The 22,453-nt window shown below is 44.9% G+C and overlaps 1 protein-coding gene across 1 annotated transcript in view; it reads left to right on the top strand.

Annotated features, from left to right (window-relative positions):
* Nucleotides 1-22,453, top strand: part of LOC124032458 (dedicator of cytokinesis protein 3-like) — a 393,573-nt gene that overhangs the window by 207,676 nt on the left and 163,444 nt on the right. Inside the window, exon 5 of the mRNA XM_046344862.1 lies at nucleotides 12,827-12,923. Coding sequence (XP_046200818.1) covers nucleotides 12,827-12,923 — 97 coding nt within the window. The remainder of the gene's footprint in view (nucleotides 1-12,826; nucleotides 12,924-22,453) is intronic.

The raw sequence follows: 22,453 nt of genomic DNA, 5'->3' as shown, positions 1-22,453 counted from the left end.
AAATACTACAGCCTACTGTACATCTCAGACAGAGCTAAATACTACAGTCTACTGTACATCTCAGACAGAGCTAAATACTACAGTCTACTGTACATCTCAGACAGAGCCAAATACTACAGTCTACTGTACATCTCAGACAGAGCTAAATACTACAGCCTACTGTACATCTCAGACAGAGCTAAATACTACAGCCTACTGTACATCTCAGACAGAGCCAAATACTACAGCCTACTGTACATCTCAGACAGAGATAAATACTACAGTCTACTGTACATCTCAGACAGAGCCAAATACTACAGCCTACTGTACATCTCAGACAGAGCCAAATACTACAGTCTACTGTACATCTCAGACAGAGATAAATACTACAGTCTACTGTACATCTCAGACAGAGCCAAATACTACAGTCTACTGTACATCTCAGACAGAGCCAAATACTACAGTCTACTGTACATCTCAGACAGAGCCAAATACTACAGTCTACTGTACATCTCAGACAGAGCCAAATACTACAGCCTACTGTACATCTCAGACAGAGCCAAATACTACAGTCTACTGTACATCTCAGACAGAGCCAAATACTACAGTCTACTGTACATCTCAGACAGAGCCAAATACTACAGCCTACTGTACATCTCAGACAGAGCCAAATACTACAGCCTACTGTACATCTCAGACAGAGCCAAATACTACAGTCTACTGTACATCTCAGACAGAGCTAAATACTACAGTCTACTGTACATCTCAGACAGAGCTAAATACTACAGTCTACTGTACATCTCAGACAGAGATAAATACGACAGTCTACTGTACATCTCAGACAGAGCCAAATACGACAGTCTACTGTACATCTCAGACAGAGCTAAATACTACAGCCTACTGTACATCTCAGACAGAGCCAAATACTACAGCCTACTGTACATCTCAGACAGAGCTAAATACTACAGTCTACTGTACATCTCAGACAGAGCTAAATACTACAGTCTACTGTACATCTCAGACAGAGCCAAATACTACAGTCTACTGTACATCTCAGACAGAGCTAAATACTACAGCCTACTGTACATCTCAGACAGAGCTAAATACTACAGCCTACTGTACATCTCAGACAGAGCCAAATACTACAGCCTACTGTACATCTCAGACAGAGATAAATACTACAGTCTACTGTACATCTCAGACAGAGCCAAATACTACAGCCTACTGTACATCTCAGACAGAGCCAAATACTACAGTCTACTGTACATCTCAGACAGAGATAAATACTACAGTCTACTGTACATCTCAGACAGAGCCAAATACTACAGTCTACTGTACATCTCAGACAGAGCCAAATACTACAGTCTACTGTACATCTCAGACAGAGCCAAATACTACAGTCTACTGTACATCTCGGAGATCTTTGTGGGCTATACTCGGCCTTGTCTCAGGATGGTAAATTGGTGGTTGAAGATTTCCCTCAGTGGTGTGGGGGCTGTGCTTCTCAGACAGTGGGTGGGGTTATATCCTTCCTGTTTGGCCCTGTCCATCCTCGGATGGGGCCACAGAGTCTCCTGACCCCTCCAGTCTCAGCCTCCAGTATTTATGCTCTCAGACAGTAGTTTCTCATGTGTCGGGGCTAGGGTCATCTTGTTTATCTGGAGTAAATACTTCTCCTGTACATCTATAAATACGGTCTACTGTAAATCTCAGACAGAGCTCTAATTCTCTCAGTCTACTGTACATCTTCTTTCTCTACTCTCTCAGGACCTGAGCCCTAGAACCATGCCCCAGGACTACCTGACATCTCAGATGACTCCTTGCTGTCCCCAGTCCACCTGGCCATGCTGCTGCTCAGTTTCAACTGGCCTGGGCCCTAGGACCATGTCCCAGGACTACCTGACATGAGGACTCCTTGCTGTCCCCAGTCCACCTGGCCATCTCCTGCTCCAGTTTCAACTGTTCTGCCTTACTATTATTCAACCATGCTGGTCATTTATGAACATTTGAACATCTTGGCCACGTTCTGTTATAATCTCCACCTGTACATCTCAGAAGAGGAAATACTACCACCCCACATATGCTCTCTCTAATTCTCTCTTTCTTTCTCTCTCTCGGAGGACCTGAGCCCTAGGACCGTCCCCAGGACTACCTGACATGATGGCTCCTTGCTGTCCCCAGTCCATCTGACTGTGCTGCTGCTCCAGTTTCAACTGTTCTGCCTTATTATTATTTGACCATGCTGGTCATTTATGAACATTTGAACATCTTGGTCATGTTCTGTTATAATCTCTACCCGACAGCCAGAAGAGGACTGACAGCCACCCCACATAGCCCGGTTCCTCTCTAGGTTTCTTCCTAGGTTTTGGCCTTTCTAGGGAGTTTTTCCAGAGCCACCGTGCTTTTACACCTGCATTGTTTGCTGTTTGGGGTTTTAGGCTGGGTTTCTGTACAGCACTTTGAGATATCAGCTGATGTACGAAGGGCTATATAAATAAATTTGATTTGATTTGATTTGATTTGATCTCAGACAGAGCCAAATACTACAGCCTACTGTACATCTCAGACAGAGCCAAATACTACAGTCTACTGTACATCTCAGACAGAGCCAAATACTACAGCCTACTGTACATCTCAGACAGAGCCAAATACTACAGCCTACTGTACATCTCAGACAGAGCCAAATACTACAGTCTACTGTACATCTCAGACAGAGCTAAATACTACAGTCTACTGTACATCTCAGACAGAGATAAATACGACAGTCTACTGTACATCTCAGACAGAGCCAAATACGACAGTCTACTGTACATCTCAGACAGAGCTAAATACTACAGCCTACTGTACATCTCAGACAGAGCCAAATACTACAGCCTACTGTACATCTCAGACAGAGCTAAATACTACAGTCTACTGTACATCTCAGACAGAGCTAAATACTACAGTCTACTGTACATCTCAGACAGAGCTAAATACTACAGTCTACTGTGACAGAGCATCTCAGACAGAGAGCTAAATACTACAGTCTACTGTACATCTCAGACAGAGCTAAATACTACAGTCTACTGTACATCTCAGACAGAGCTAAATACTACAGCCTACTGTACATCTCAGACAGAGCCAAATACGACAGTCTACTGTACATCTCAGACCGAGCCAAATACGACAGTCTACTGTACATCTCAGACAGAGCCAAATACGACAGTCTACTGTACATCTCAGACAGAGCCAAATACGACAGTCTACTGTACATCTCAGACAGAGCTAAATACTACAGCCTACTGTACATCTCAGACAGAGATAAATACTACAGTCTACTATACATCTCAGACAGAGATAAATACTACAGTCTACTATACATCTCAGACAGAGATAAATACTACAGTCTACTGTACATCTCAGACAGAGATAAATACTACAGTCTACTGTACATCTCAGACAGAGATAAATACTACAGTCTACTGTACATCTCAGACAGAGATAAATACTACAGTCTACTGTACATCTCAGACAGAGATAAATACTACAGTCTACTGTACATCTCAGACAGAGCTAAATACTACAGTCTCTCTCTTCCTCTTCCTCTTCTCCTCCTCTGTCTCTCTTCCTCTTCTCCTCCACTGTCTCTCTTCCTCTTCTCCTCCACTGTCTCTCTTCCTCTTCTCCTCCACTCTCTCTTCCTCTTCTCCTCCACTGTCTCTCTTCCTCTTCTCCTCCACTGTCTCTCTTCCTCTTCTCCTCCACTGTCTCTCTTCCTCTTCTCCTCCACTCTCTCTTCCTCTTCTCCTCCACTGTCTCTCTTCCTCTTCTCCTCCTCTGTCTCTCTTCCTCTTCTCCTCCTCTGTCTCTCTTCCTCTTCTCCTCCTCTGTCTCTCATCCTCTTCTCCTCCTCTGTCTCTCTTCCTCTTCTCCTCCACTGTCTCTCTTCCTCTTCTCCTCCACTGTCTCTCTTCCTCTTCTCCTCCACTGTCTCTCTTCCTCTTCTCCTCCACTGTCTCTCTTCCTCTTCTCCTCCACTGTCTCTCTTCCTCTTCTCCTCCACTCTCTCTTCCTCTTCTCCTCCACTGTCTCTCTTCCTCTTCTCCTCCACTCTCTCTTCCTCTTCTCCTCCACTGTCTCTCTTCCTCTTCTCCTCCTCTGTCTCTCTTCCTCTTCTCCTCCTCTGTCTCTCTTCCTCTTCTCCTCCTCTGTCTCTCATCCTCTTCTCCTCCTCTGTCTCTCTTCTTCTTCTCCTCCTCTGTCTCTCTTCCTCTTCTCCTCCTCTGTCTCTCTTCCTCTTCTCCTCCTCTGTCTCCCTTCCTCTTCTCCTCCTCTGTCTCTCTTCCTCTTCTCCACCACTGTCTCTCTTCCTCTTCTCCTCCACTGTCTCTCTTCCTCTTCTCCTCCACTGTCTCTCTTCCTCTTCTCCTCCTCTGTCTCTCTTCCTCTTCTCCTCCACTGTCTCTCTTCCTCTTCTCCTCTTCTGTCTCTCTTCCTCTTCTCCTCCACTGTCTCTCTTCCTCTTCTCCTCCACTGTCTCTCTTCCTCTTCTCCTCCACTGTCTCTCTTCCTCTTCTCCTCCACTGTCTCTCTTCCTCTTCTCCTCCTCTGTCTCTCTTCCTCTTCTCCTCCACTGTCTCTCTTCCTCTTCTCCTCCAATGTCTCTCTTCCTCTTCTCCACCACTGTCTCTCTTCCTCTTCTCCTCCACTGTCTCTCTTCCTCTTCTCCACCACTGTCTCTCTTCCTCTTCTCCTCCACTCTCTCTTCTCCTCATCTGTCTCTCTTCCTCTTCTCCTCCACTGTCTCTCTTCCTCTTCTCCTCCACTGTCTCTCTTCCTCTTCTCCTCCACTGTCTCTCTTCCTCTTCTCCTCCTCTGTCTCTCTTCCTCTTCTCCTCCACTGTCTCTCTTCCTCTTCTCCTCCTCTGTCTCTCTTCCTCTTCTCCTCCACTGTCTCTCTTCCTCTTCTCCTCCACTGTCTCTCTTCCTCTTCTCCTCCACTGTCTCTCTTCCTCTTCTCCACCACTGTCTCTCTTCCTCTTCTCCTCCACTCTCTCTTCTCCTCCTCTGTCTCTCTTCCTCTTCTCCACCACTGTCTCTCTTCCTCTTCTCCTCCTCTGTCTCTCTTCCTCTTCTCCTCCACTGTCTCTCTTCCTCTTTCCCTGCTCCACCACTGTCTCCATACAGTCTACTTTTAGTCAGTTCAGTTTACCGTTAGACAGGGCTGTAATGTACTTGATGTATAGATAATTCAAACATAATCTATTTACACAGTGATCTATAGGGACAGTATGTGAATGTACGTTGGACCGATCCATATCTTTGGGCTGAATGATTAGATTTAACATTGGAGCAGTGCTCTGGTGATTGATGTGAAACACCACCAATATACAATACAATACAATACAATACAATACAATACAATACAATACAATACAATACAATGCAACGCAAAGCAACGCAAAGCAACGCAATATAGTACAATATAATAGAATACAATAGAATACAATACAATACAATACAATACAATACAATGCAACGCAACGCAAAGCAACGCAATATAGTACAATATAATAGAATACAATAGAATAGAGGGGGAAATGCTTTGCTCCTCATTTTTTTTAACCATATTGCTACTCAATAGTGAGAAAAGTTAACTATAAAGTGACACACACACACACACACACACACACACACACACACACACACACACACACACACACACACACACACACACACACACACACACACACACACACACACACACACACACACACACACACACACACACACACACACACACACACACACACACACACACACACACACACACACACACACAGCTATACAGTTGAACTCAGAAGTTTACATACACTTAGGGTCATTTAAACTCGTTTTTCAACCACTCCAAAACTACAGTTTTGGCAAGTCGGTTAGGACATCTACTTTGTGCATGACATTTTTCCAACTATTGTTTACAGACAGATTATTTCACTTATAATTCACTGTATCACAATTCAAGTGGGTCAGAAGTTTACATACACTAAGTTGAGTGTGCCTTTAAACAGCTTGGAAAATTCCCCCAAAAGATGTCCTGGCTTTATATGCTTCTGATAGGCTTATTGACATCATTTGAGTGAATTGGAGTTGTGCCTGTGGATGTATTTCAAGGCCGACCTTCAAACTCAGTGCCTCTGTGCTTGACATCATGGAAGAAAATAAATCAGCCAAGACCTCAATAAATTATAGACGTCCACAAGTCTGGTTCATCCTTGGGAGCAATTTCCAAACGACTGTCTCCTAGAGATGAACGTAATTTGGTGCGATGAGTGCAAATCAATCCCAGAACAACAGCAAAGGACCTTGTGAAGATGCTGGAGGAAACATGTACAAATGTATCTATATCCACAGTAAAATGAGTCCTAGCAAGGAAGAAGCCACTGCTCCAAAACCTCCATAAAAAAATGCATTTTGGAACTGCACATGGGGACAAAGTTCGTACTTTTCGGAGAAATGTCCTCTGTTCTGATGAAACAGAAATAGAACTGTTTGGCCATAATGACCATCGTTATGTTTGGAGGAAAAAGGGGGAGGCTTGCAAGCTGAAGAATACCATCCCAACCGTGAAGCACGGGGGTGGCAGCATAATTTTGTGGGGGTGCTTTGCTGCAGGAGGGACAGGTGCACTTCACAAAATAGATGGGATCATGAGGAGGGAAATTATGTGGATATACTGAAGCAACATCTCAAGACATCAGTGAGGATTTTAAAGCTTGGTCGCAAATGGGTTTTTAAAATGGACAATGACCCCAAGCATACTTCCAAAGTTGTGGCAAATTGGCTTAAGGACAACAAAGTCAAGGTTCTGGAATAGCCACAACAAAGCTCTGACCTCAATCCCATAAAAAATTGGTGGGTCTAACTGAAAAATTGTGTGCGAGCAAGGAGGCCTACAAACCTGACTCAGTTACACCAGCTCTGTCAGGAGGAATGGGCCAAAATTCACCCAACTTATTGTGGGAAGCTTGTGGAAGGCTACCCAAAACGTTTGACCCAAATTAAATCATTTAAAGACAATACTACCAAGTACTAACTGAGTGTATGCAAACGTCTGACCCACTGGGAATGTAATGAAATAACTAAAAGCTGAAATAAATCATTCTCTCTACTATTATTCTGACATTTCATTTTCTTAGATTGAAGTGGTAATCCTAATTGACCTAAAACAGGGAATTATTACTAGGATTAAATGTCAGAATTGTGAATAACTGAGTTTAAATCTGTTTGGCTAAGGTGTATGTATGTAAACACAGGTGTGTGTAAAGACAGAGCGGAAGAGACAGTGGGGAGATGGAGAGCACTATAGAGCCACGTTAGACCTGTACCTGTTACAGATGTGTCTGTTACAGATGTGGATCTCTGCTTGGGTCTTTATGCCTTTGTATGTGTTTGTATGTGTGTGCGTGTGTCCTTGCTTGGGTTTGTGTGTGTGTTTTTATGTGTTTGTGTGTGTGTGTCTGTGTCCATACTTTCATATGTATTTGTGTTTGTGAGTGTGTGTTTGTGAGTGTGTGTGCGTGCGTGCGTGTGTGTATCCGTACTTGTGTGTGTGTGTGTTATGGATATAGAGGGACATCAGATCGTAACATGGAGACAAATATATAACAAGTTGAACTAATGTTAGTGGAACCAGGAAGTAACGTTGGTGGAATCAGGAAGTAATGTCAGTGGAATCAGGAAGTAACGTCAGTGGAATCGGGAAGTAACGTCGGTGGAACCCGGAAGTAACGTTGGTGGAATCAGGAAGTAATGTCAGTGGAATCAGGAAGTAACGTCAGTGGAATTGGGAACTAACATCGGTGGAATTGGGAACTAACATCGGTGGAACCAGGAAGTAACGTCGGTGGAAATGAGAACTAACGTTCGTGGAATCAGGAACTAACGTCGGTGGGGGGTAGACTCAGGGTTATTAGGACTGTAAGACCTGTGTAATTGCAGTTTGGTTTTAAAGTTTGCAAAACAGATTTTAAAACCATCTGGCATCTGAATGATTTAGGATTTAGGGTTTTAGTGATTTAGGGACCGTTATATAGTAATATACAGTTTGCTGAGGATAGATAGTTATACATTTACAGCATGTCAAATATCTGAAGGCTTTACACAGACAGACAGACAGACAGACAGACAGACAGACAGACAGACAGACAGACAGACAGACAGACAGACAGACAGACAGACAGACAGACAGACAGACACACACACACACACACACACACACAAACAATGTTCACAATGTGCGGTAAAGCCCGGGCATACATTTTGTATTCTGATCCCTTCCCTTACCTGGCTGATTGCTTCTGCCAAATTAAAGGCCTTGCCCTGCCCGAAACCTAAAGTCAGAAAGAACTTCCTCCGTTAGGAGCAGCTAATGGATTTACTATCTGTCTGTCACTCTGTAACGGAGACGCCGGGAGTCGAGAAGCAGGTGCTGGGGGTGAGTTTAATAATACAAGACAAGAAACACGTAACTAATACTGCCTGGGGAATGGAACTAAGGGAGTGACTGGAGCCGACCCCCACAACGTTGATCGTCCATTAGGTATCTGACGGCATAGGAGGGACCTCCCTTGATGTCCAGTCGAGATGGAGGTGTGTCATGGGGGACAGCCTCAGCCAGTGGACCAGGAACCAACAGCCTGAGAAGGGAGACATGAAAGGAAGTTGAGATATGGTCGTTACTGGGGAGCTGTAATCTATACGTTACCTCATTGACCCTCCGGAGAACCTTGAACAGCCCCACAAACCAGGGGCTCAGCTTCTTGCAGGGCAGGCGGAGTGGGGGGTTCCTGGTGGAGAGCCAGACACGATCACCAGGTTGGAACACAGGAGCCTCCCAGCGGTGGCAATCCTCCTGCTCCTTCTGATGGTGGACAGCGCGTTTGAGACTCACGTGGGCTTCGCTCCACACTTCTTCTGCGTGAGGCTGACTGTGACCCCGAGCTTCTCCATGAAGGCTCTCTATACCAGTGATGTGAATTGGGGGCAACGGTCAGAGACGATGGCCTTTGAAAGGCCATAATGTCGGAAGACCTGCTGGAATAGTGCCTCAGTGACCTGGAGAGCAGTAGGGAGACCAGAGAAAGGGATGGATAAAAAACGAATGGATTTTGATCAACTATCCACAACCACCAAAATGATGGTGAAACCGTCAGAGGAGGGGAGATCAGTGACAAAATCAATGGATAGATGAGACCAGGGACGTTGAGGCAAAGGGGATGGAGTTTCCCTGCTGGAACGTGCCGGGGGGGATTTAGTTTGGACACACACAGAACAGGAGTTGACGTAGCGAATAATGTCCTGCACCTAGATGGGCCACTAATATTTGTCGGAGAGAGATTGAATAGTACGGGTGATCCCTGGATGTCCAGCAACGACAGCTGTGTGCGCCCAGGTCAGCAACCTATCCCTTATCCCTGTGGGAACGTAGATGCACTCAGGGGGGCAGGGAGTGGGTGCAGGTTCCTTCTCCACATCTACGTCCCAGAGCACAGGGGCTATGACTCGAGAGAGGACGGGAAAGCAGGTCCTCTCACATTCGTGTGACCTGTCGTGATTATCATCCTCGACGATGAGATGGTGGGGTTATGTCGTTGGAGCCATGGAAGGTCCAAATATTATCTTGTGAGCTGGTGCACTAATGATGAATAACGGAATGCTTTCCTTATGAATGAACTCCACGGTGAGGGTGAGTGGTGAGGTGATGTGTGTGATGGTTCCCGGATCCTAGTGGCCAATTATCTGGGCTTGAAGCGGGAACGTAGAGGAGAGTGGGTATGAGGAGATGTTCAGAGAATAATAAATAAAGTTCCCCGTGCGACCGGAATCCACCACCGCTGTAGAAACAGTACACGAGGGAAAGCCAGCTAGTGCAATCGACACTAAAAAGAGTTTAGCAGAAAATGATGACGATGGGATACTCACACCCGCCCAATGAGGTGGAAGATCACGTGACCATCCCTCTGCACTCGCGGATCCCGAGTTGGGATGTACCGGACACTGTTGAAGCTGGTGCCCCCCTTAACCACAATAGGGACAGAGCCCCCGTTGTTTCCGTCTGCAAAGCTCAGCTGCGGGGAGGCATGTGACCCCTACCTCAATGGGTTCAGCCTCTGATGCACAGTGGTCCCTGGGGGAGAGGGAGAAGCGATGAGTGTACCGACGCTCCCGAAGTAGGTTATCTAGACAGATGACCATCACGATGAGTGTACCGACGCTCCCGAAGTAGGTTATCTAAACAGATGACCATTACGATGAGTCTACCGACGCTCCCGAAGTAGGTTATCTAGACAGATGACCATCACGATGAGTCTACCGACGCTCCCGAAGTAGGTTATCTAGACAGATGACCATCACGATGAGTGCGTCCAAGGACATTGTCTCGACGTGCCAGTTCCGTCTGGCCCTCCTCTCGCAGTCCTCTTCTGAATCTCATCCCATCCACTGGATGCTGCTACTGTCCGGTCATCCTGCCGTAATAGGCGCTCTCCCTCCTCTCTGCCCTCCAGTGGATGATCACAGATACCTCTGAACACATCCATGACCCCGCATACGAAGCCAGTCGGCAGAGAAATGTCTGTGGCAACCTTGGTCCTTCTGTAGCTCAGTTGGTAGAGCATGGCGCTTGTAACGCCAGGGTAGTGGGTTCAAACCCCGGGACCACCCATACGTAGAATGTATGCACACATGACTGTAAGTCGCTTTGGATAAAAGCGTCTGCTAAATGGCATATATTATTGGACCTCTCAATGGTGGAAGCTCCCATCTGGTGTGCAAAAATCTGGTGTAAAAGGGAGCACTGGAGTAGGAAGCCACGGCATATAGATGGGGTTCCATCATAGTTGTCCGGGAGAGACAAATGGGTATTTCTGACCTGGGGGACTGTTGAATAGACTGGTGTTCTGGTTCGCTGGGTCGACTGGTGGTAGAGTGCTGGTCTCGGACCTCCTCCATAGTCGTCCACTCACACTGACAGCATCGTGAAGAAGGCGCAGCAGCGCCTATTCAACCTCAGGAGGCTGAAGAAATTTGGCTTGTTACCAAAAGCACTCACAAACTTCTACAGATGCACAATCGAGAGCATCCTGGCGGGCTGTATCACCGCCTGGTACGGCAACTGCTCCGCCCTCAACCGTAAGGCTCTCCAGAGGGTAGTGAGGACTGCACAACGCATCACCGGGGGCAAACTACCTGCCCTCCAGGACACCTACACCACCCGTTGTTACAGGAAGGCCATAAAGATCATCAAGGACATCAACCACCCGAATCACTGCCTGTTCACCCCGCTATCATCCAGAAGGCGAGGTCAGTACAGGTGCATCAAAGCTGGGACCGAGAGACTGAAAAACAGCTTCTATCTCAAGGCCATCAGACTGTTAAACAGCCACCACTAACATTGAGTGGCTGCTGCCAACACACTGTCATTGACACTGACCCAACTCCAGCCATTTTAATAATGGGAATTGATGGGAAATGATGTAAATATATCACTAGCCACTTTAAACAATGCTACCTTATATAATGTTACTTACCCTACATTATTCATCTCATATGCATATGTATATACTGTACTCTACATCATCGACTGCATCCTTATGTAACACATGTATCACTAGCCACTTTAACTATGCCACTTTGTTTACTTTGTCTACACACTCATCTCATATGTATATACTGTACTCAATACCATCTACTGTATGCTGCTCTGTACCATCACTCATTCATATATCCTTATGTACATGTTCCTTATCCCCTTACACTGTGTATAAGACAGTAGTTTTGGAATTGTTAGTTAGATTACTTGTTGGTTATCACTGCATTGTCGGAACTAGAAGCACAAGCATTTCGCTACACTCGCATTAACATCTGCTAACCATGTGTATGTGACAAATAACATTTGATTTGATTTGATTTGATTTTGTGCCAGCTGGTCGTGGTGCTGACAAAGTAGGTATCCCTGTTCGTTGACCGTCTGGGAGATGTCCTGATTCCCTGTTGCTTCCATTTGTGCGAGGCAGTATTCTGTATCGGAGACGCTGGGAGTTGAGCGGCAGGTGCGGGGGGTGGGGGGGGGTGGGGTGTTTAATAACACAAGAAATATAGAACGATTCAAAACTAGAGTCTCATCTGGACATGAAACACATAACTAATACTGCCTTGGTAATGGAACTATGGGAGTGACAGATATAGGGTTTGGCTGCTCTGCCAGAGACAGTAGAGAAAGAAGGATAAAGGAATCCCATTGAATAGATGAAGGTATAATTCCCCAACCAGCAATCACATTCACATTGTCATGCTGCGTAACACGTTTGTTAGGCTGATCGTCACGCAACCTCTTCTCAATGTCAGGGTGTGAGTCGAGAAATGTGCTTCCTCTAAAGTACGTTATGTCACGATTCCAAAGCTATACAATATTACAGATAGCAAATTAATTATCTCACATCTCGGGGAAATATTTATAATATTGTATTTGTTGTTGACGAAATACATGCTGATGTTGGATGAACTAGTGTTGTATTGACTCTCGTTCACTCCTTGAAGTCGAGCTCTCCATGTCCCATCATTTTCCAGATATGACTGTACTGTGTAGCACGAACAAATGGCTCAGCTTCAAATTGTTAGTGATTAATTTAGGGATACCCGAGCCCCCTACCCTACCGTAGTTATTAATAAATAAATAAATAAAATGCCCTATCTGGCCCTAACCCGATGTATAATGTCAGGGCCTGTCAGGCTCGGGTCGGGTAGCAGAGCTCTACTTTGCGGTTAATCATAATGCTTATTGAAATATTTTTTTCACCTCTGTGTACAGGCAGTATGAGACCGTGGTACCAGTAGAAGACCCCATAGTGACGGAGGTGACCTCCACTCTGCAGGAATGGGCCTTGCTATGGAAGCAGCTTTACGTGGTGAGTACAGTCCGACTCACAACTTGTCCCACTATTTCATAACAGAGTAATAATAATCATTATATTATTGTATTTATTAACGTGAGGTGTGTTGCTGCGCTAAAGTTTAACTCGTGTCATCTTGAGTGTGTGGCATGTCACTATGGAGATCTAGGATTAACAAGACACGTTTGTATCATACTCGAAAATGCTGTACGTACGGTTCTATGATATAATTCCTGGATGGCATACCAGTAGAGGTACATAAAAAAAAAATCTACTCAAAGATCCACCATGTTTTATCTACTCCTATAAAATGGTAGACAATAAGGTACTCAGCAAAAAGGTCTGATTTCAACATTAGTGAAACAAGGACCCAGATGGTAAGTATAAAGCAAGTCTCTTGGAGGTTTTCTCTATAAGCTTGACATGTCTAGCCAATGGGATTTTTTTCCCATTCTTCAATGCAAAACTGCCCCAGCTCCTTCAAGTTGGATGGGTTTTGCTGGTGTACAGCAATCTTTAAGTCATACCACCGATTCTCAATTGGATTGAGGTCTGGGCTTTGACGAGGCCATTCCAAGACATTTAAATGTTTCCCCTTAAATCACCCGAGTGTTGCTTTAGCAGTATACTTAGGGTTATTGTCCTGCTGGAAGGTGAACCTCCATCCCAGTCTCAAATCTCTTGAAGACAGAAACAGGTTTCCCTCAAGAATTTCAGTGTATTTAGCACCAACCATCATTTCTCCAATTCTGACCAGTCTCCCAGTCCCTGCTACCACCATGCTTCACTGTGGGGATGGTGTTCTCGGGGTGAGAAGAGATGTTGGGTTTGCGCCAGACATAACATCTTCCTTGATGGTCTAAAAGCTTAATTTTAGTCTCAACTAATCAGAGTACCTTCTTCCATGTGTTTGGGGAATCTCCTGTTAAAAGTTTCTGATATTTTTTTATAACCCAATTCTGATCTGTATTTCTCCACAACTTTGTCCCTGTCGTTTTTGGAGAACTATTTGGTGTTAATGGTGGTTGCTTGGTGGTTGCTTGGTGGTGCCCCTTCCTTAGTGGCGTTGCAGACTCTGGGGCCTTTCAGAACAGGTGTACATATACTGAGATCATGTGACACTTAGATTTCACACAGGTGGACTTTATTTAACTAATTATGTGACTTCTTAAGGTAATTATTTGCACCAGATCTTATTTAGGGGCTTCATAGCAAAGGGGGTGAATAGATATGCACGCACCACTCTTTTTTTTTTTTTTTAACAACTTGCAACTGAGAAACAGACACCTCACAAGTACTCAACTAGCAGCAAAACACCAATCTCAACGTCAACAGTGAAGAGGTGACTCCGGGATGCTGGTCTTCTAGACAGAGTTACAAAGAAAAAGCCATATCTTAGACTGGCCAATAAAAATAAAATATTAAGATGGGCAAAAGAACACAGACACTGGACAGAGGATCTCTGCCTAGAAGGCCAGCATCCCGGAGTTGCCACCTCACTGTTGACGTTGAGACTGGGGTTTTGCGGGTACTATTTAATGAAGCTGCCAGTTGAGGATTTGTGAGGCGTCTGTTTTTCAAACTCGACACTCTAATGCACTTGTCCTATTGCTCAATTGTGCACCGGGGCCTCCCACTCCTCTTTCTATTCTGCAATTTCTCACATGGAATAGCCTTCATTTCTCAGAACAAGACTATATTGACGAGTTTCAGAAGAAAGGTCTTTGTTTCTGGCCATTTTGTGCCTGTAATCGAACCCCCAAATGCTGCTGCTGCAGATACTCAACTAGTCTAAAGAACGCCACCTTTATTGCTTTTTAATCAGGCCAACAGTTTTCAGCTGTGCTAACATAATTGAAAAAGGGTTTTCTAATGATCAATTAGCCTTATAAAATGATAAACTTGGATTAGCTAACACAACGTGCCATTGGAACACAGGAGTGATGGTGGCTAATAATTGGCCTCTGTATGCCTATACAGATATTTCAGCTACAATAGTCATTTACAACATTAACAATGTCTACACTGTATTTCTGATCAATTGTATGTTATTGTAATGGGGAAAATGTGTTTTTCGTTCAAAAACAAAGACATTTCTACATTTCTACATTTCCCCAAACGTTTGAACGGTCATTTATATATGTTTTAATTTATTTTTTAACTTTTTTTCATATGAAGAGAAATAATGAAGAGAAATTATAGTTAAAATGTATCGATGCTCATCGGCCATTGGACATAAACATTACACAACAATGAGTGTTTTGGAAGGTATCAGTGGTTAATTGCAAGCATTGTAAAGCAATCACTTACCTGCTATTCAGTGGAATGGGTGTGTGGTTTTCAGTTTAAGATTCTCTTTTCCAAGCTTAAAATGATAAACATTCAACATTGGCTATGCTGTCAATCCAAATAAAATCAAATTGTATTAGTCACATGCGCCGAATAAAACAGGTGTTACAGTGAAATGTTAACTTACGAGCACCTAACAAACAATGCAGTTTAAACAAAAATCAGATAAGAATAAGAGATTAAAGTAACAAGTAATTAAATAGCAGCAGTAAAATAACAATAACGAGACTATATACAAAGGGGGAACGATACGTAGTTAATTTGCGATGGCACCAGTTAGTTGAGTTGTATGTACATCTAGGTAGAGTTATTAAAGTGACTCTGCAAAGATGACAACAGAGAGTAGCAGTGGTGTTAAGAGGGAGTGAGAGGGGGGCACTGCAAATTGTCTGGGTAGCCTTTTGTCTAGATGTTCAGGAGTCTTATGGCTTAGGGTAGAGGCTGTTTAGAAGTCTCTTTGACCTAGACTTGGCGCTCCGGTACCGCTTGCCATGCGTTAGCAGAGAGAACAGTCTATGACTAGGGTAGCTGGAGTCTTTGACAATTTTTAGGGCATCTGACACTGCCTGGTATAGAGGTACTGGATGGCAGGAAGCTTGGCGCCAGTGATGTACAGGGCAGTTCGCAATTAGTGCTTTGCGGTCGGAGGCCGAGCATTAGACATACCAAGCAGTGATGCAACAAGTCAGGATGCTCTCGATGGTGCAGCTGTAGAAACTTTTGAGGATATACAGTGTGTCACTCAGACTCTGAATCAAAGCAGAGAGGGATATACAGTGTGTGATGAAGATTGTTAGCAGTCTCTTATGGAGACTGACATTGTGTCTAATGCAGTGGAACCAAACATAATCTAATTCTGAAACCAATTCAATCAACTTGACGAATTCACACTTAGTTACACAAGAGGACATAAAGAAACAGACAGCACTGAAGATGAAGGAAGGGCTACAGCACACACACAAACACACACACACGCACACTAGATAGCAGCAGAGATTTAGCCTACGCTCTGTGACCTGCCAAACTACCCAAAGTGTCAGTAAATATCACAGAGTAGGCCTTTATTAAAGACGGTCTCCATATGACCCTGTTGACAGGAAAAGCGCCCGGGCGTATCAGAGGCTTCACGATCATAACACAACACTCTCTATCTAGCCTGCTGACTCGCTCATTTACCCTCAGAGCATCCTCTGATCTCTAGAACTGTGCTAGATTCAATATCAATTATTATTGGCCAATTTAAGATTGGCTTCTTTATGATTGGCTAATTTACAATTGGCTTCTTTGCGATTGGCGGATATTTTTGGTTAACCTTTGGCCCCTGTGTTGATGATGCCAGTCACACATGGATTAAAATTAAAATTATCAGAAAATTACTATTTGTACGGTGTCCATATTAGTACAACTTCAGAAGTCAGAGTCACCAACTCCTTGTGACTCTGAGGCAATCCTAATTTGGACTCCGTACATTTCATTATTTTATTCTCTGACTTCAACAAATGATCAGTGATTATAATCATAACATTGTCAGTCTCCGGAGAGGGTCTTTTGTTTGTTGCGTGGTACTGCAGTCTGTCTGTCTGTCTGTCTGTCTGTCTGTCTGTCTGTCTGTCTGTCTGTCTGTCTGTCTGTCTGTCTGTCTGTCTGTCTGTCTGTCTGTCTGTCTGTCTGTCTGTCTGTCTGTCTGTCTGTTCGCCTGTCTGTTCGCCTGTCTGTCTGTCTGTCTGTCTGTCTGTCTGTCTGTCTGTCTGTCTGTCTGTCTGTCTGTCTGTCTGTCTGTCTGTCTGTCTGTCTGTCTGTCTGTCTGTCTGTCTGTCTGTCTGTCTGTCTGTCTGTCTGTCTGTCAAATGGAAGAGGGAAGCCTTCACGACTCACTGTCAGAGGGATATTTAGATGTATTTGTGAGTGAGTGAGTGAGTGAGTGAGTGAGTGAGTGAGTGAGTGAGTGAGTGAGTGAGTGAGTGAGTGAGTGAGTGAGTGAGTGAGTGAGTGCATGGCATTTTGTTAACTTGAATAGAATTTCATAGAATACTTTTTTACTTTTTTTAATTTCTGCATTTTCTAATCAGGAAAAACAACTTTGTTTCAATTATCAACAGCTGCATGATTATTTTCTACTCGTTACATCTGTCATAATCATGAGTGAGAAAGTTACAAGAAAGTTACAGATACCTCCAAAACATGCTAACCTCTCACCATTACAATAACATGAGAGGTTAGCATTTTATATCATACCTCCAAGACATGCTAACATCTCACCATTACAATAAAAGGGGAGGTTAGGGGAGGTTAGTGACTTCATTCATCAGGATAGCCAAAGCCCATGACAACATTATAGATCATCTCTGCTATTCATGGGTTGCACCTCCATGTTGTTGCCATGGTTATCAGCGTTCTACAGATGCCGCAGCCACGTTGAAGTCTGACTGATGGTTAATGCCAATTCTTTCTGAATGTGGGCTAATGACTGTTTAGTCTAAATGACACTATAATGGCTTGGAAGTACGATGACATTGCTAAAAGTACTCAAATATTTAGTAGGAAACAACTTTGCAATCATTACATTGCTCCTAAATTTCAGTTAGACAGTTGGCAATGTTGTCATTAGCTATCAAAAGTAGCTAATGTTAGCTAGTTAAGTCTCCCCTCAATCTTTTTGGTATTTTATTTTTCACCTTTATTTAACTAGACAAGTCAGTTAAGAACAAATTATTACTTTCAATGATGGCCTAGGAACAATGGGTTAACTGCCTTGTTCAGGGGCAGAACAACAGATTTGTACCTCGTCAGCTTGGGGATTTGAACTTGCAACCTTTAAGTTACTAGTCCAACGCTCTAAAGCCACTAGACTACCTTAGCTAGCTAGCTAGCTTTATAAAGTCAATCTGGCAGCATCAGCTAAAGGTTTTCCTACTAATAATTTTTCAAGCCACAGTAATGCACTTTAAACCAAATCTTTGTCAGCACCCATTGAGAATGCATTGAGTATATTACTCGGCTGGGCATCAGTCCTAAAAATAATGTTCAAAACAATATTGTGACGAAGTGTGCAAACCCTGAATATCTTCAAGCCACTTACATATCAAATAATAGACGCAGGTTAGCATTTTACCTCAGACAACCCACATATGACTTAATAGACTCAATAATGAGGGCGGAGCTTACGTCCAAACTCTGACGTCACCTCAGTGATGTTGAAATGTAAAATGCTTCAGGTTAGGGTTATTGTAAATGTTAAATTCAGGATTAGGGTTTAGGCACTAACCCTGGTCAAATGTCCTCTCAGAGCATGCAGCTTGTTTGAAATGTTAGCTCCGCCCTCACCATTGCCAATGACAGAGCTGCCTACAGAACAAGATTCACGAGGTAAAACGCTAGCATGCGTCTATTAGTGAAGTGTTTAGGTGGACCAAGGTAAAATGCCAACTGAATAAACACAAAATGACTGTATTTTATGTGTCTAGATATGCTGTAGCCTAATGGTCAGAATGAAAGACTGTAGCTAGCGTAATGTTCGGAATGACAGACTGTAGCTAGCGTAATGTTCAGAATGACAGACTGTAGCTAGCATAATGTTCAGAATGACAGACTGTAGCTAGCATAATGTTCGGAATGACAGACTGTAGCTAGCGTAATGTTCAGAATGAAAGACTGTAGCTAGCATAATGCTCCGAATGAAAGACTGTAGCTAGCATAATGCTCCGAATGAAAGACTGTAGCTAGCATAATGCTCCGAATGAAAGACTGTAGGCTAGTTAATATCACTTTTACCTAACCATCTTAACCAATGCCACAGCTACAGCTCTCCAGGGCAGTCTTGAAAAATATATTCTGAATAGTAGTATTCCGCTCATTGTGAGGTAAAATGACAGAATGATATCCTGTCTGTAGCCGTAACATACTGGATGATATTCGTCCATAGCGGAGACATACTGGATGATATTCTGTCTGTAGCCCTGACATACTGGATGATATTCTGTCTGTAGCCCTGACATACTGGGTGATATTCTGTCTGTAGCGGAGACATACTGGATGATATTCTGTGTGTAGCTGAGACATACTGGATGATATTCTGTCTGTAGCCCTGACATACTGGATGATATTCTGTCTGTAGCCCTGACATACTGGATGATATCCTGTCTGTAGCCCTGACATACTGGATGATATCCTGTCTGTAGCCCTGACATACTGGATGATATCCTGTCTGTAGCCCTGACATACTGGATGATATTCTGTCTGTAGCCCTGACATACTGGATGATATTCTGTCTGTAGCTGAGACATACTGGATGATATTCTGTGTGTAGCTGAGACATACTGGGTGATATTCTGTCTGTAGCCCTGACATACTGGATGATATTCTGTCTGTAGCCCTGACATACTGATATCCTGTCTGTAGCCCTGACATACTGGATGATATCCTGTCTGTAGCCCTGACATACTGATATCCTGTCTGTAGCCCTGACATACTGGATGATATTCTGTCTGTAGCGGAGACATACTGGATGATATCCTGTCTGTAGCCCTGACGTACTGGATGATATTCTGTCTGTAGCCCTGACATACTGGATGATATTCGTCCGTAGCGGAGACATACTGGATGATATTCTGTCTGTAGCCCTGACATACTGGATGATATTCTGTCTGTAGCGGAGACATACTGGATGATATCCTGTCTGTAGCCCTGACATACTGGATGATATCCTGTCTGTAGCCCTGACATACTGGATGATATCCTGTCTGTAGCCCTGACATACTGGATGATATTCTGTCTGTAGCCCTGACATACTGGGTGATATTCAGTCTGTAGCGGAGACATTTACATTTACATTTACATTTAAGTCATTTAGCAGACGCTCTTATCCAGAGCGACTTACAAATTGGTGCATTCACCTTATGACATCCAGTGGAACAGTCACTTTACAATAGTGCATCTAAAACTTAAGGGGGGGTGAGAGGGATTACTTATCCTATCCTAGGTATTCCTTAAAGAGGTGGGGTTTCAGGTGTCTCCGGAAGGTGGTGATTGACTCCGCTGTCCTGGCGTCGTGAGGGAGTTTGTTCCACCATTGGGGGCCAGGGCAGCGAACAGTTTTGACTGGGCTGAGCGGGAGCTGTACTTCCTCAGTGGTAGGGAGGCGAGCAGGCCAGAGGTGGATGAACGCAGTGCCCTTGTTTGGGTGTAGGGCCTGATCAGAGCCTGGAGGTACTGAGGTGCCGTTCCCCTCACAGCTCCGTAGGCAAGCACCATGGTCTTGTAGCGGATGCAAGCTTCAACTGGAAGCCAGTGGAGAGAACGGAGGAGCGGGGTGACGTGAGAGAACTTGGGAAGGTTGAACACCAGACGGGCTGCGGCGTTCTGGATGAGTTGAAGGGGTTTAATGGCACAGGCAGGAGCCCAGCCAACAGCGAGTTGCAGTAATCCAGACGGGAGATGACAAGTGCCTGGATTAGGACCTGCGCCGCTTCCTGTGTGAGGCAGGGTCGTACTCTGCGGATGTTGTAGAGCATGAACCTACAGGAACGGGCCACCGCCTTGATGTTGGTTGAGAACGACAGGGTGTTGTCCAGGATCACGCCAAGGTTCTTGGCGCTCTGGGAGGAGGACACAATGGAGTTGTCAACCGTGATGGCGAGATCATGGAACGGGCAGTCCTTCCCCGGGAGGAAGAGCAGCTCCGTCTTGCCGAGGTTCAGCTTGAGGTGGTGATCCGTCATCCACACTGATATGTCTGCCAGACATGCAGAGATGCGATTCGCCACCTGGTCATCAGAAGGGGGAAAGGAGAAGATTAATTGTGTGTCGTCTGCATAGCAATGATAAGAGAGACCATGTGAGGTTATGACAGAGCCAAGTGAATTGGTGTATAGCGAGAATAGGAGAGGGCCAAGAACAGAGCCCTGGGGGACACCAGTGGTGAGAGCGCGTGGTGAGGAGACAGATTCTCACCACGCCACCTGGTAGGAGCGACCTGTCAGGTAGGACGCAATCCAAGCGTGGGCCGCGCCGGAGATGCCCAACTCGGAGAGGGTGGAGAGGAGGATCTGATGGTTCACAGTATCGAAGGCAGCCGATAGATCTAGAAGGATGAGAGCAGAGGAGAGAGAGTTAGCTTTAGCAGTGCGGAGCGCCTCCGTGATACAGAGGAGAGCAGTCTCAGTTGAATGACTAGTCTTGAAACCTGACTGATTTGGATCAAGAAGGTCATTCAGAGAGAGATAGCGGGAGAGCTGGCCAAGGACGGCACGTTCAAGAGTTTTGGAGAGAAAAGAAAGAAGGGATACTGGTCTGTAATTGTTGACATCGGAGGGATCGAGTGTAGGTTTTTTCAGAAGGGGTGCAACTCTCGCTCTCTTGAAGACGGAAGGGACGTAGCCAGCGGTCAGGGATGAGTTGATGAGCGAGGTGAGGTAAGGGAGAAGGTCTCCGGAAATGGTCTGGAGAAGAGAGGAGGGGATAGGGTCAAGCGGGCAGGTTGTTGGGCGGCCGGCCGTCACAAGACGCGAGATTTCATCTGGAGAGAGAGGGGAGAAAGAGGTCAGAGCACAGGGTAGGGCAGTGTGAGCAGAACCAGCGGTGTCGTTTGACTTAGCAAACGAGGATCGGATGTCGTCGACCTTCTTTTCAAAATGGTTGACGAAGTCATCTGCAGAGAGGGAGGAGGGGGGAGGATTCAGGAGGGAGGAGAAGGTGGCAAAGAGCTTCCTAGGGTTAGAGGCAGATGCTTGGAATTTAGCGTGGTAGAAAGTGGCTTTAGCAGCAGAGACAGAGGAGGAAAATGTAGAGAGGAGGGAGTGAAAGGATGCCAGGTCCGCAGGGAGGCGAGTTTTCCTCCATTTCCGCTCGGCTGCCCGGAGCCCTGTTCTGGATGATACTGGATGATATTCTGTGTGTAGCTGAGACATACTGGATGATATTCTGTCTTTAGCCCTGACATACTGGGTGATATTCTGTCTGTAGCGGAGACATACTGGATGATATTCTGTGTGTAGCTGAGACATACTGGGTGATATTATGTCTGTAGCCCTGACATACTGGATGATATTCTGTCTGTAGCCCTGACCCACATGGGTGATATTCTGTCTGTAGCCCTGACATACTGGATGATATTCTGCATTCGCGTGCATGTGTGTGTGCGTGAGCAGCAGTGTGTTCACCGCCCACCACAGAGCTATACAGATCTACCTCAGTGTCAC

This window comes from Oncorhynchus gorbuscha, linkage group LG03, assembly GCF_021184085.1.
Source record: "Oncorhynchus gorbuscha isolate QuinsamMale2020 ecotype Even-year linkage group LG03, OgorEven_v1.0, whole genome shotgun sequence".
Classification (NCBI taxonomy): Eukaryota; Metazoa; Chordata; class Actinopteri; order Salmoniformes; family Salmonidae; genus Oncorhynchus; species Oncorhynchus gorbuscha.
The sequence above is the reverse complement of the archived record's forward strand: the minus strand, read 5'-3'. Positions and strand labels throughout refer to the sequence as shown.